Source organism: Cervus canadensis, chromosome 11, assembly GCF_019320065.1.
Source record: "Cervus canadensis isolate Bull #8, Minnesota chromosome 11, ASM1932006v1, whole genome shotgun sequence".
NCBI lineage: Eukaryota > Metazoa > Chordata > Mammalia > Artiodactyla > Cervidae > Cervus > Cervus canadensis.
This window is the reverse complement of record NC_057396.1, coordinates 71191882-71205827: the sequence shown is the minus strand read 5'-3', so window position 1 is coordinate 71205827 and position 13946 is coordinate 71191882. Positions and strand designations below refer to the sequence as shown.

The 13946-nt window shown below is 49.7% G+C and overlaps 1 protein-coding gene across 27 annotated transcripts in view; it reads right to left on the bottom strand.

Annotated features, from left to right (window-relative positions):
* The window catches only part of MADD (MAP kinase activating death domain), a 39658-nt gene that overhangs the window by 9941 nt on the left and 15771 nt on the right, over positions 1-13946 (bottom strand). For 8 of the 27 annotated variants that reach the window (XM_043481287.1, XM_043481301.1, XM_043481306.1 and 5 more), the window contains 14 exons: positions 13496-13598; positions 12744-12930; positions 12496-12646; positions 11844-12050; positions 10061-10114; positions 8996-9096; positions 7311-7394; positions 6810-6968; positions 4268-4376; positions 3924-3986; positions 3564-3684; positions 3356-3461; positions 2578-2688; positions 404-511 (listed from right to left, as the gene is read on the bottom strand). In XM_043481287.1, coding sequence (XP_043337222.1) covers positions 404-511; positions 2578-2688; positions 3356-3461; positions 3564-3684; positions 3924-3986; positions 4268-4376; positions 6810-6968; positions 7311-7394; positions 8996-9096; positions 10061-10114; positions 11844-12050; positions 12496-12646; positions 12744-12930; positions 13496-13598 — 1664 coding nt within the window. The remainder of the gene's footprint in view (positions 1-403; positions 512-2577; positions 2689-3355; positions 3462-3563; positions 3685-3923; positions 3987-4267; positions 4377-6809; positions 6969-7310; positions 7395-8995; positions 9097-10060; positions 10115-11843; positions 12051-12495; positions 12647-12743; positions 12931-13495; positions 13599-13946) is intronic. The other 19 variants (XM_043481291.1, XM_043481302.1, XM_043481307.1 and 16 more) reach the window with 6 other exon arrangements.

Below are 13946 nucleotides of genomic sequence, written 5' to 3'. Positions count from 1 at the left end.
TTGTTGGAAGGACTGATGCTGAAGCTGAAACTCCAATACTTTAGCCACCTGGTGCAAAGAGCTGACTCACTGGAAAAGACCCTGATGCTGGGAAAGATTGAAGGTGGGAGGAGAAGGAGACAACAGAGGATGAGATGGTTGGATGGCATCACCGACTCAATGGACATGAGTTTGAGTAAATACTCAATCCAGGAGTTGGTGATGGACAGGGAGGCCTGGTGTGCTGTGGTTCATGGGGTTGCAAAAAGTCAGACACGACTGAGCGACTGAACTGAACTGACAATGAATGATAAATGGACTATAAAAATGAATGAGATAAATGGGGGAAAATATCCTGGCATCCGTTCTAGGAGTTCCTTGTGACTTTCAAATGCCCCTCTGGGCATGAACCAGCAGCACCTACCTCCATGAAAAAGATATCTCCATTTGTGTCTGTCCCTGCATGTACCACGAATGTCTGCTTCTTCATGTGCCGGCTGCCACTGGACCGGATGGAGAGATCTCGTCCACTCTGAGGAAAGAGAGATCCTTTAGGGACATCGGAACGTCCCTCTTATAGAGCAGTCTGGGCCCAGAACTCCCCATTCAGCAATTCAATTCCTATCGGTCTCCTCAGAGAAGCGCCATCTGCTGGCCACTGGCCACCATGGACGTGTTCACAAACTTCTTGGTCTCAGGATTCTTCTAAAGTTACTGATGACCCCCAAGAGCTTATGTTTTTGTGAGTTAAATTTATAGATATTTACCATATTAGATATTATCACTGATAAAAGTTTTAAGTTTTTATTAATTAATTTAAAGTGTTAGTCGCGCAGTCGTGTCCAACTCTTCGTGACCCCCACAGACTGCACAGGCTCCTCTGTCCATGGAATCCTCCAGGCAAGAATACTGGAGTGGATAGGCATTCCCTTCTCCTTCCCCAACCCCGGGGATTGAACCTGGGTCTCTCACATTGCAGGCAGATTCTTTACCTGAGCCACCAGGGAAACCCAATTCATTTAAAAGGAATTAGTAATTCATTAATAAGGTGGCGCAAGTGGGAAAGAATACGCCTGCCAAATGCAGGAGACACAAGGGATACGGGTTTGATCCCTGGGTCAGGAAGATCCCTTGGAGGAGGAAATGGGCAACATACTCCAGTATTCTTGACTAGGAAATCCCATGGACAAAGGAGCCTGGGCTACAGTCCATGGGGTTGCAGAGTCGGACACGACTGAGCAACTAAATACAAGGGTACAATAATAAATCCATTACGTGGTAATATAAATAACATATGTTTTTCAAATAACTATCTCCCAGAACAAAAAAAAAGTGAAGAGCAGCATTATTTTGCATTTTTACAAATCTGATTAATGTTTGGCTTATTAAAAAATAGTTGCATTCTCGTATCTGCTTCTACAGTTAATCCATTGTGACATGTTGCTTTGGCAAAGGTGTATTAAAGAAAATCTGACTTCAAAGATATGTATCTGGAAAAGGGAGGCGTATTCTACTAGGCTTTCCATATATATATGTATATTCTTCTCTGATGCTGTACCAGAACCTCAAGTAGTTTCTTAAACTTAGTTGCAATGTGGGATCTGAAAACACACAGGTGAACACTTTGTACTTCATTACATTAAGATCCATTTGTCTGCTTTACACTTGGAGTTAAGCTTGGAATGGTTAGTTGAATTTGCAACACCACACATTGGGCATCTGGAAAATACTGGTTTTTCAAGTTCTGAAGCTCTTTCAAGTGTTGACAAATTTCATAACATAATATCAAAAAATCACATTCATTAATTTCATCACCAGTCTCACTAGAAAAGCCTTTAAATACTGGGAAGCTTCGAGCACAAAAATCTGCTGAATACCCAACTCCAAACAATGATAGTTTGTTAGTCATTCTGTCAAGTGAAAATGATGTCCCATAAACAAAGCTGCCAGTTCACTGTGCAACTCAAATTATCACAAACTGCTTCTCCTCAAAGTGATCATTGCATTTTGGTTTGTGGCAGAAATGCTCTCTGTGTATTTCTCATTTTGCCACACAGAATGTTAAGAAGATGTATAATCAGTAATCAGGTTTAAGAAAACTGATGATTTTAACTGCTTCATCGAGGACACTCACAAGTAAGCTGGCTCTTCAATTTCTTTTTAACCGAGAGAGTGCAGAGGTGGCGACACCAGCACGTTTGGTGCCACTGTCTACACTGTATTAAGGCACCAGCGGTTTTTACCCACTACTGCTTCTGAACCATTAGTGTGCACATCAACCCGGTAAAAAAAGCAAGTAACACTTCAGTATTGTCAAGAAAGCAGTATTCACCTTGTGGATCCACAGGGGTCCACAGACCACACAGATGTTGAAAAGGCTGCACTAGGATGATTTCAGTGCAGAGACTCCTATCACAGAACAGAAGGGCAAACACCTCATCTAGAGTCCAAGCCCTGTGTTCAGAACTAGGAATTCTGAAAACATCTGAGCCAAAAAACGACCTACAGGGAAGCCTCTCTGTCAGGCCTTGGGGCCCACACCTGGGCAGCTGACTAGTGTGATGGGAGGACCCTGAAGAATGACTGAGACGTGCTCACCAGGTTGGCCAGCTGGTCAAGGACTTCATTGATTTGCTGACTGTACACAAGTCCAATATGGGACTTTCCCATCAGGCGCCTCACCTTCTTCCGGATGTCATTCTTATTTACCTGGAAAACCAAAACAGGACCTTAATAACCAAGAGTGACAGCAGGGTATTTTCTCCACTGGATCAAGTCATGTCTTCACGTTAAGAGAGGCCGGGAGAACAGGCGGAGGAAAAACCCAGGAACTCATTCTCAAAACAACTCTCTTCTACCCACCAGGTCCTTTCAGAACAAGACTCGTCTACTTGTGAACACAGTTCTCTCCCATGGCTATAAAAATCAAATATAACCAAGTCAAACTAGAATCTGCCATTCATTACTTTTCTAATGAGCAGTGCTTTTTACATCTATGGGAAAGTCTACATGATGAAGGACTAGTGCTGAAAAGTAAATTCTGAGCATCCTCTCTAAGGTTTCAGAATCTACTACTTTAAAAACAATTCTTTTTCCACTGAATCCTGTGGGGAGTTCTACAGGCATCCTAAAACTGTTCAGTAAAGGAAGCCCATTGAAAATTCAAAAGAAACAAGTGGCATGCCATCATCCATCCCCTTTATAACACTCCCCAGCACACAGCAGCCTGGCTGCTTCAGAGAAGGGGATAAATGAGCTGCAGAGAGGCCTCAGACCTTCAGTGAGGAAGAGGGCCCTAGCAGGACGCCCTGACTGCTTCCCGACTGCCTTGTCCTCAGCATTGGCAGTAGCTGGGCCTAAGCAAAACCAACGCTACCTTCATCAGAAGCATGTACGAGATGAGGTTGTGCAAGAGTGTGGCCAGCAGACGGTCTTCATCGTCCTCCAGGCGCTTCCGGTCATGTTCTCCCAGGGACAGGTACCTGAATGGGAGACCAGGGCACGTCAGCCCCCAGGTGGGAGGATGCAGAATTAACGGGGAAGGGGCCAAATTTGCCTTTTACAAGGGTTTATAAACCTCGCACCTGTCTATCATTTCCTGGGGACCCTGGTCCATGCCCATTCCTTCTCTCTCCAACATCACAGCATCTAAGAACGCGTCTTCCCAGAACTGCATTTGGTCCCATAAAGTAGAACGCTCTTTGCCTGTGTGGAAGAGAGGGTTTCTGAGGGGCTTATATAACATATAAAGAAGGCGGCTGCCAAACTAAGATAAAGAGTCAATTCCAGCAAGGAAGGGAGTCTTCACAAATTCCAGAGCAAAGAAAACAGCAGACTTGCCACCCCAGATCCAGCATTCCTGCCACCAGCCCCGGCTGCCTCCAAGTGAGGCCCAATCCCTCCCAAGGAGGAGGGATGAACAGCACACACAGAAAGGTGGTTACTTATAGAAAAGGTCTCCATAGCAGCGTCCTCTAACTGGTCCCACATCGATCCTTTGTCCCTTCCTGCCAGTTTGTGAGCAGGAAGGACCACGGTAGCAAGAAAGTAAAAGAAGACAGAAAGATAGACTGTTGATTAACACCAAGCTTCAGTCTCTTCTAGTGTTCCCCCACTGCTTTCCTCTCTCCAGACCCAGACGGCCGCCAGCTTCAGATATAAACACGCCCTCTCACATCCGCACTGAGATCAGCCAACGGCCATGCAGCTCCTTGCCGGGTGCCACCCTCTTCCCTGGCCGGGGCCTGCTTCCTTCCTGTGCAAGGGGCCTTCTCGGTCTGCTGCTCACCTAGGAGTCCCTCGTAGAGGTAGACTCGCTGGCTGACATCTTCAGAAGAGCGAACTGGGCTGCCCACCAGCTTCTCCTTTACACTTGGCTTCAAGCTATGGGCTTTACCCTAGAGAGAAGAGGCAACAGGTCAGCTGCCCAAAGCACCAAGGGACTGGGGCAAAGTAAACCCAGCAGCTTATAAGAGAGGCTCACACATTGGTCACCATAATTAGCCACATGTATTCCAGAGGCCCTGCCTTGGTCACTCTGCTCGCCTCAATCAGAACTCAATCTGGGACTTCCCTGGTGGTCCAGTGGTTAAGAATCCACCTGCCAATGCAGGGGACATGGGTTTGATCCTTGGTCTGGGAAGATTCCACATGCCACGGGGCAACTAAGCCTGTGTTCCCTAAAGTCCATGCACCGCAACTAGAGAAAAAGCCTTCACTCAGCAAAGACCCAGCACAGCCAAAAATAAATAAAAGAAACCTTTTAAAAAAGAAGTCGACTTGATAATACTGCTTTCTGTTACTGCCTCCCAAAACATGTAATCGAGCTTTCATTTTTACTTATTTTTACTACCTTGTTTCTAGAAGACTCTTTACTCTTAAAAATTAGACAAATTCTCTGTAGCAGAGTGACACAGTGAAAAGAATACTGGGTTTAAACTGAGAATAACCAAGAATCAGATCCCTGCCTCTTACTAGTTGTGTGATCGTTGGTACAAAACTTATTAGCTTCTCAGACTTATTTTCTTCATCTGTAAAAGGAAGATTATAATACCCACTCAACAGGACTATTCCAGGGACCAAATGAGAAAAGACATGTAAATCACACATAGTGCCTGGCACACGTGCGTGTGCTATGTCGCTTTGGTCGTGTCTGACTCCTTGCGACCCCCTGGACTGTAGCCCGCCAGGCTCTTCCGTCCATGGGATTCTCCAGGCAAGAACGCTGGAGTGGTTGCCATGCCTTCCTCCAGGGGAATCTTTCCGACTCCCACGTCCCTTACACCTCCTGCACCGACAGGCAGGTTCTTTACCACTGGCACAAGGCTGGTATTTGACAAATGTTAATGTTTTCTCTCTTACCATCTCTTAGAAATATCTTCCCACATAAAAATACCACTTTATCTGCCACTTCCACAACATTAGGCTTTATGTTCATTCGGGAAAGATTTTCAGCTGGGGAAGGGGTAGCTCTCACGCCCACTTCACAACACGTGAGGCAGCATAAGCAGAAGCAGCCTCCAATCAGAGGGTCCTGGGCAATAAATACCTAACAAGTGTGTCCAAAGGCCAGCTGCCTGGTTCACAGCCCAAGACTTTTTTCGGGGAGCTGTATTACCTTAATATAAAGTTATTTCTTGCCAAAACAGCCTATTTTTTTGAGCCAAGAAATTTAGGTCACTGCTCTCGGCAACCCGACTGCAGGAAGCGCCCTTACCCAGCAGCACAGGACAAGTGAGCATCTGTCCCGGGAAGGTGCCAGGAAGAGGAGCCCACAGCTGAGTGGCTTCTTGCAAGACAGCTACAGCACAGCACATACCTCAGCCTCCAGAACAGAAGCACACTAGAGGGATCTGAGGTGCTCTTAATTACAAGGGTCTGCTTGGACTCAGGGCCAGTTACAGTCCAGGAGCTTGAACGGCTCTGCTGACTCAATCCTACCCCACCCTCCACTCTGGGATGTTACTGGCTCTGTCAGAAGCAGGGCTACACAGGGCCCTGGGGTGAGAGTGGTCACCAGGGCTGCATGATTTATTACATTTAAACTTCCTCTCCCATTCTCCCCACAGACCAAAGGTGAGGACCTCTGAGCTCAGGCGGAGAACACCCATCCTCAGCTCTGCCTAACCACATGGCGAGTGTCAGAACCCTTAACGCTGCCCGTGGACGCCTGTATACACTGCAGGGCGGTGTGTCTACAGACAGGGTCTAAAAAGAACTCTAATTCCAGCTGAGCACTGGCTTACTGTATAACCTAGGGCAAGATCTTTTTTTTTTCCCTCACCTATCAGAAGAGATTGGTCATAGCAATATACAGAACTGCAAACTTCTTGAGAAGGGGAATCATGCCTTGTCATCCCTGATTCTTTGTTACAGAATCTGGCATTTAGTCAATCACTTAATAGATGTTTATTCATGAAGGAAAGCTTTGAATAACTGTTAGGAATACATGAAAATGAAATGCTATTTTAAGGTGCTACAAAAACAAAGCAGTGACCAGAATAAAAACAGGCTGACTGGGACAAAATGAGAGCCGCAGTTGCCCTGACATGGCCACAAAGGCATCACTTTGTTTATTTTAAACATGGGGGTTACTGCCACATAGGAGTCGAAGCCCTTATGTCACTGGGCAGGAAGCCTAACTCATCAATGATTCAGGAGACAGTTCTCAAAGTCCCAGAGCATGGCATCGGATGACTCTGAAAAGAGCTAATTTAAGAAACATTTTCCTGAGGGTCAGATATACGAAGGTTATCCATGCCTTCCTTCCCTTTTGCCTCCTAACTGTCAACCTTTTCTAACCTAGCCCCATCCCAGTGAACAGTGCTTACGAAGATGGCACTGGTGGCGGGGCTGGTCTCGATCTCACTGTCAGACAAGGTGCCCCGAGAGCCTGCCAAGTGGGCGCTGCCCTCGCCGCCTGGGCCGTCGCCCGCGCTGCTGCTGAGGTCGCTGTCTGCTCCCAGGGTCTCTCCGGAGCTGTTGCTCACCTGCAAAGGAAGAAAGCTGCTAAGGGGTCTCCCCAGGGGTGCGTCGCAGAGATGCCAAGCTTGTTAGAGCTCTCTGCTGCCATGAAGAAAAAAAAGGACCCAGCCTCAAAGGCGTGTTAAGACAGCCTCCAGAAGTACCTTCTTTACAAGAGGAGGAGGAGCCCTGGGTGAAATCTTGGGTCTGATCCCATGAACAAAGACCCATGACAGGTACACGTCTCCACCAAGAGAACCAAGCTGACCTGAGACTAAGAACAGCCTCCACAGGAGAGAGGAAACCCCCTTCTTCCAAAGGGGGACGCACACCCCGCCCACCAAGGTGCCAGCCTGGTGTTCCCCTACCACGGTGCTAACTTCAGAGTCCTGACTTGAGCTTCGGATCATCACGGCGGGACTCACACCGATGACAGAGTCTGGATCAGTCCTCTGAAACAAGACACGCGGACTCAGACACAGTAGGGAGGTGGCCCATCCACTCTCAGCTTCCCTAAGAAACACTGTATCTTGTTCCTCCTCCCATCCCCACCCTTCTATTGTCATCCCTGGATAGGTCATGAGAAATCAGCTCTTCTTCCTGAATTTAAAATATATATGACTTACAGAATAAGAAAAACAATGAATGTAAAACAAATACGTGCTCACTATGGAAAATATATGAAAGAAATAAGGAAATTTAAAAAAAAAAAGCCATAAACTTACCACCCACATTAATCACTGTTATTAAGTCTTTAGCATACTTCCTTTCAGTCTTTCCTATGTATATTTTAAAAGTAAAGTCTGAATCACACTGTATGTAGCTTTGTAAACACTTTCCCATGTCACTAAATTTTTGAAAATACAGTCATTAATGGAGACTAATATTTTTGGGCTCCAAAATCACTGCAGATGGTGACTGCAGCAATGAAATTAAAAGATGCTTACTCCTTGGAAGGAAAGTTATGACCAACCTAGATAGCATATTAAAAAGCAGAGACATTACTTTGCCAACAAAGATCCGTCTAGTCAAGGCTATGGTTTTCCCAGTGGTCATGTATGGTTGTGAGAGTTGGACTGTGAAGAAAGCTGAGCACCAAAAAATTGATGCTTTAGAACTGTGGTGTTGGAGAAGACTCTTGAGAGTCCCTTGGACTGCAAGGAGATCCAACCAGTCCATCCTAAAGGAGATCAGTCCTGGGTGTTCATTGGAAGGACTGATGCTGAAGCTGAAACTCCAATACTTTGGCCACCTCATGCGAAGAGTTGACTCATTGGAAAAGACCCTGATGCTGGGAGGAACTGGGGGCAGGAGGAGAGGGGACGACAGAGGATGAGATGGTTGGATGGCATCACCGACTCGATGGACATGAGTTTGAGTAAACTCTGGGAGTTGGTGATGGACAGGGAGGCCTGGCGTGCTGCAATTCATGGGGCTGCAAAGAGTTGGACATGACTGAGCGACTGAACTGAACTGAATATTGTATTACATGGATACTGCTGCTGCTGCTAAGTTGCTTCAGTCGTGTCCAACTCTTTGCAACCCCATAGACGGCAGCCCACCAGGCTCTCCCGTCCCTGGGATTCTCTAGGCAAGAACACTGGAGTGGGTTGCCATTTCCTTCTCCAATGCATGAAAGTGAAAAGTGAAAGTGCAGTTGCTCAGTCGTGTCTGACTCTTAGACTCCATGGACTGCAGCCCACCAGGCTCCTCTGTCCCTGGGATTCTCCAGGCAAGAATACTGGAGTGGGCTGCCATTGCCTTCTCCAATGCATGCATGCATGCTAAGTCACTTCAGTCGTGTCCGACTCTGTGCGACCCCATTGACGGCAGCCCACCAGGCTCCCCTGTCCACAGGATTCTCTAGGCAAGAACGCTGGACTGGGTTGCCATTTCCTTCTCCGTTACATGGATATATTACACTTATTTCATCATTCCTCTGCGACTGGATATTCATGATGTTTCAAGGTTGTCTTTTTGTTTCGGTCTTAAAGAAGTATTCTGAGATAGCGAACTGTGAATGCTCACGATTCTGAACAAGGCTGTCACAAACCTGGGAACCGGATGTCAGGCTCACACCACTGTCTGCGCTGACCTGGGACTTTTTCTCGTCGGTCTCACCAAGGTCAAAGGTGGGTTTGATTACGTCAGGCCCTGAGGAGGGGAAGACTTGTGTTACTCGGCATACAGGCGAGGGGGCAGGCTGGCCAAGGGAGTGGGACAGAGGCACGGCCTGGTCCCAGACCTGTTCCATGTGTCCCAGTCACCTTTCCAGGGACTGCCACTCACTCGGGCCCTGCTGGAAAAAGAAGTCCCCAGATGCCTTAAGAACTAGGTAGGGGAAAATTAGACCTGGTCTCAAGGGGTTCTGCAGCCATCTTCTCAACTTGAGAAGACTCTGACCGAATCACCCTAAGGAGGAAAAGTTACACAAACAAACCACACTCCACTGCACTCAGGGTCAGCGCTTCACTGGGGCTGGAGAGCCTTTAAGGGGCCCCCAGTCACTGTGCTTTCCCAAAAATGTGTCTGAAGGGACCAGAGCAGGAGGAGCCCAGGGAGATTAAACAGCACTAGCTGTTTCCGTGGACACTGCCCACCCCCCCAGCTTCTAGTTCGAGGTTAAAAGGCACCCCCGTCTTTCCCGCCCATCCACAATGGTATGGCAGAAGGACAGAATGACAGAAAGCGAGAAAGCGTGCCTAGGCAAGCCACCAGAGAGAGTCGGGAAGCTGCAGACTCAACACGGAGGGACAGCAACCATCTCTGCCAACTGTGCCCACAGGCCTTCCAGTGGGTGCGGGAGATTCAGCCAATGAGGGGCGCTGAAGTAGGCAAACGTTCTCCCCACCAACTCTGGGGCAACAGAGAACCCAGCTCTGGGGGCCTTTACGCAGCGGATGCCCTGATCACCGCCTGGTTTACCACAAGGGGAAGGGGCAGAAGCAGCCTACAAGCACATACCTAGGCGTCACACACCACCTACCTGCTTTCGTTCCAAATACCCCCCTAAGAACAAATTTGGGTTGGGGCTGACCAAGGGAGCCTGCCCCGACTGGGCCTGGGGAGTTGGCAGGTATGGGAGACTTGGGAACGGGAAGGGGCATTTGTTCCTTACTCTGTTTTTCCAAAGCTTTTTGCTTTTTCACTTCCTGGTGCTTGCTCCACAATTCTACCCCAGATGCAATGTAAGCAGGAGAGAAAGACAGAGAGAGTCAGAGGCTGGTCAGACAGATGAAATGGAAACCCCACCCACCCAAGGTGCTTCCGTCTCAGGCACAGGACTACAAATCAAGAGATCAAGAGAGATCTTCATTGAGGGGAGGAGGGGGGTGAAACATCAAGAGATCTAATGCCTTCCCCCCCGCCGCCCAACTCAAGAACTAAATTCCTTTCCTCATCTCAATGCGTCAGTAAAAATCCTTCCGAATATCAGAGCTGGAGAAGCCTTTAATAAAGCTCCTTCATTCTGGTGCGAGGAAGCTGATCCCAAAGAGGCTGAAGCGCTTGCCCAAGATCACGTAACCCTGGACCAAGGGAAACTTCCACCACAGTGTGCTCTCTGTGCCAAGTGAGCCAGGCACCAGCAAATTTTAAAGATTCCAGATCAGACAGACGATCACCTCGTGCAGCCAAAGGGTCTCAGAAACATCAGCACAAATCTGGGTGCTTCCCTGGGTTGGACAGAGGCCACCTGTGCAGGCTTAGCATCCTTCCCTGTTGCTACCAAAACACCCGCCTTACCCTCAGAATCAGTGCCTGCCCTGCCAGAAGACCCACCTTAGCCAGTAGAGGTGGACAGAGAACCCTAAATGGTCAAGAAGAGCATCTTAGTAGGGGTAGAGAAGAGGGAATAGTCATCACAGCAATTCTTTTCTTGAAAGAACTATAAAGTCTACTTGGTCCAATCTCCTTGCTTCCCAGGTGAGGAGATACAGACCCTGAAAGGGAAGCGATCTGTCCAAAGTCATTTTCTTTGCTGGGGGCTGATCTAGGATTAAAACTCCAGATCTCCAGACTGGTGGGTCAGTCAGTTTCTAGAGCGTCACAACAGATAGGAGATAGACTTTGCTGGCTGCCTCGAGGAAAGTATTTTGCCAGCTAGAGAAGGCCAGGTTTCTAAAAAGGAAACTGGCTCCGCATTACCATTTAAGGGAGTAAAAGTTATTGGCTCATGGATGTGGCAAAAACACGCTTCAGTTAGAAGCATGTTCCCCAGGGATCTAGAACCAGAAAGAGAGAGATACCATCTAGATGAGTCCAGGTCATGTGGCAAGTGAGTCAGACAGACGCCCCGAGAGCTCATCAAGGCACTGCCTCAGTGGGAATGGAGAAACACCACACATAAAGCTAGCGCTAGTATCAAGTCCACTGAGGAAGAGCTGACTCAGAACTCTGCACCTCAAGGTCTAGAACCCAGGGAGATAGGGTGGCCGGACATGCCCCAGAGGAGCAAGTCCAAGGGCAGTGTGATGGCTGGATGGGGGTGGAAACTGGCTGTAGAGACCCAGACAATCACAGTGTCGCAGCCCAGAGATGCATCTATAAACTGCCTTACAGCTTCTAGGAGCTCTCCACTATGTGAAGCAATCCCAATGTTAATAAGAGAGGGGGGGATGGGGAGTCCAGCTCAGACTCCAGCCAGAGGTCTGGGGGGTCCACGGGGCCCCCTAAGCAAAACTCCCACTCTTCCTTTGAGGCTCAGGTGAGGGTGGCTGTAAACAAAGCATAAGGGATAGAGAAGTATAAAGAGACATGGCTAGAAATGGACACAAATCTGTCCCCCTGTCTGGAAAGCAAAGCATGGGGAAGAGAGAGGCGGGATTCTGGATGAATTGAAAGGAGGCAGGGACACTGAAGAAGCCAGAACTCCTCCAGCTCACTCAACACGTGATACACACCAATGGATGCCACAAAGTTCTCTTCCTTTAGACTTCTGGTGTCCAGCTCCTTGGGACTCTTTCCTGGGGCACTTGGTGCCCGAGGTCCCAGCTGGGGGACCCTCAGCTGTGCCATGGCCTTTGGGTCCCCCCGCCCAGCCATGCCAGGATCCTTGCCAACCGGTGTACTGATGCTTTCTGTGGGACTTCTCTTCCGCTTGTCTGGTTCTGAGGAAAAGATGAAACACACGAAGAGGTCAAAAGAGACAGAGAGGACTTCCCTGGTGGCCCAGTGGCTAAGACCCCGAGCTCCCAAAGCTGGGGGCTCGCGTTCGATCCCTGGTCAGGGAACGAGATCCCACATGCTGCAACTGAGACCATCTTTGCGCAGCCAAATAAGTAAATGTTTCTTTTTTTAAAAAAAGAGAGAGTCCAGGTGTGGAATGAGGTGGGAGAAGCGAGGACAGAGGAGAAGGTGGAAGGGAAAAAGTGCAGAGAAAGAAAAGCAAGCCTCGTTCTCTGCCCCAACAGCAGAATACCCGCTACATAAAGACATGCGCTAGAAAAGAAAAGCCCAGAGCCTCACAGGAAGCAGCCTGGCACTGGGAATCCTGTCAAGGGGCCGGGTTCCTTCTCTGCGGACGGCATGCCGCCCTGCTGGTCCCACCCCTACCTTTACTGTAGTAGTGGGTCTGGGCGATCTCCAGAAGCCCGAAGATGCTGGCCATGCCACCCAGGCCGGCGTGGGCGAAGGACTGCTCCAGACTGAGGACCGTGCACTTGAGCAGGTCCAACATGCCCTTGTACACCTTCCGGCTGATCTCCTGCAACGACAGCCCAGGGCCGAGAGTGGGCACCGCTGTCTCCAGGGAGGCGGCCCCGCCCCTTCTCCCCAGGCGGCCCCTGGCCCCCAGCACTGACCACGTCCGGGATGATGTCCTGCCGGGCCTCGTCCTCGGACTGCGCCGTGCGGTTCAGCTTGCTCAGGACGAAGACGCGCAGCTGCTCGCTCTCCAGCAGCCGCCGCACCTTCTTCATGTTGAGCCAGCCGACGCCCTGGCCGTCCAGCACGCCGTGCACCACCTCCTTCAGGAACTGCTGGTTCTCACTGGGGGGGTGGTCCGCACACCACTTTTGGGGTCAGCGGCTCCTTGGCAGAGCATCCCCCACTTTCACCAGACTAGATGTTTGCCACCAGGGGGCAAAAACACGAAGCCACTTTCCAAAGCACTGCGAAGGCCACCCCTGCGAAGCCCACCCCTCCAGACGGCCGGGTGGGCCCAAGGACCCAGCAGTGGTCCCACCCTCCTCCACACCACAAGCGACGGCTGCCTCAAGGGGGCCGAGTCAGAGTGGGAAGGGATTCCACCTCTCTCTCTCTCTCTTCAGTACCCCTCATGTTTGGTACAGGAATCACTACCTCCATCTGAGAACCTTTTAAACAGCTCTGGGGACTTCTTGGGCATGCCCAACACAAGGGGCCCAGGTTCGATCCCTGGTCAGGGCACTAGATCCCATATGCTGCTACTGGGGAGTTCATGTACCACAACTAAGGATCCCACGTGACAGTGAAGATCAAAGGTCCCGAGTGCTACAACTAAGCCCAGCACAGCCAAATAAATAAGTCAATATTTACACAGGAAACAAAACAAAACAGTGCTGCCCTTTATTACCTAGAATTGCTGGATCGACCCTGAGGTGACGGAGGCTCTCTTTTCACGGTTGGGCTGTGTTTAATGACTGACGATTTCTGGTCCACTAAGGCCCGCCTGTTTCCTGCGGTCAGGAAGGCAGAAGGAGACGGGCGTCACTCCTGGGGGTCCAGGAGCGAGGGTCAGCACAGCCCCCCGGGGCAGCCATGCTCTGCACCCATTCCCTGGAAGGACTGGGTGCGGGCAGCCCCGGGGTGTCACACACACACAGGTGGAGACCAGCCACGTGGAGAAGGTGGGGATGGAGACTCAGGCCGCTCCACATGCACCAGCAGCACGCCCCACGGGCAAGCACGGGGGGGCAGGGCAAGGCGGGCCACTCGCGTGATGCCGCTTGCTCCGGGAGGAGGATGGCCCTCAGGCAGGCACAGGAGATGCTAGGAGAAAAAAGATCATGCAGAGCTCACGGGCA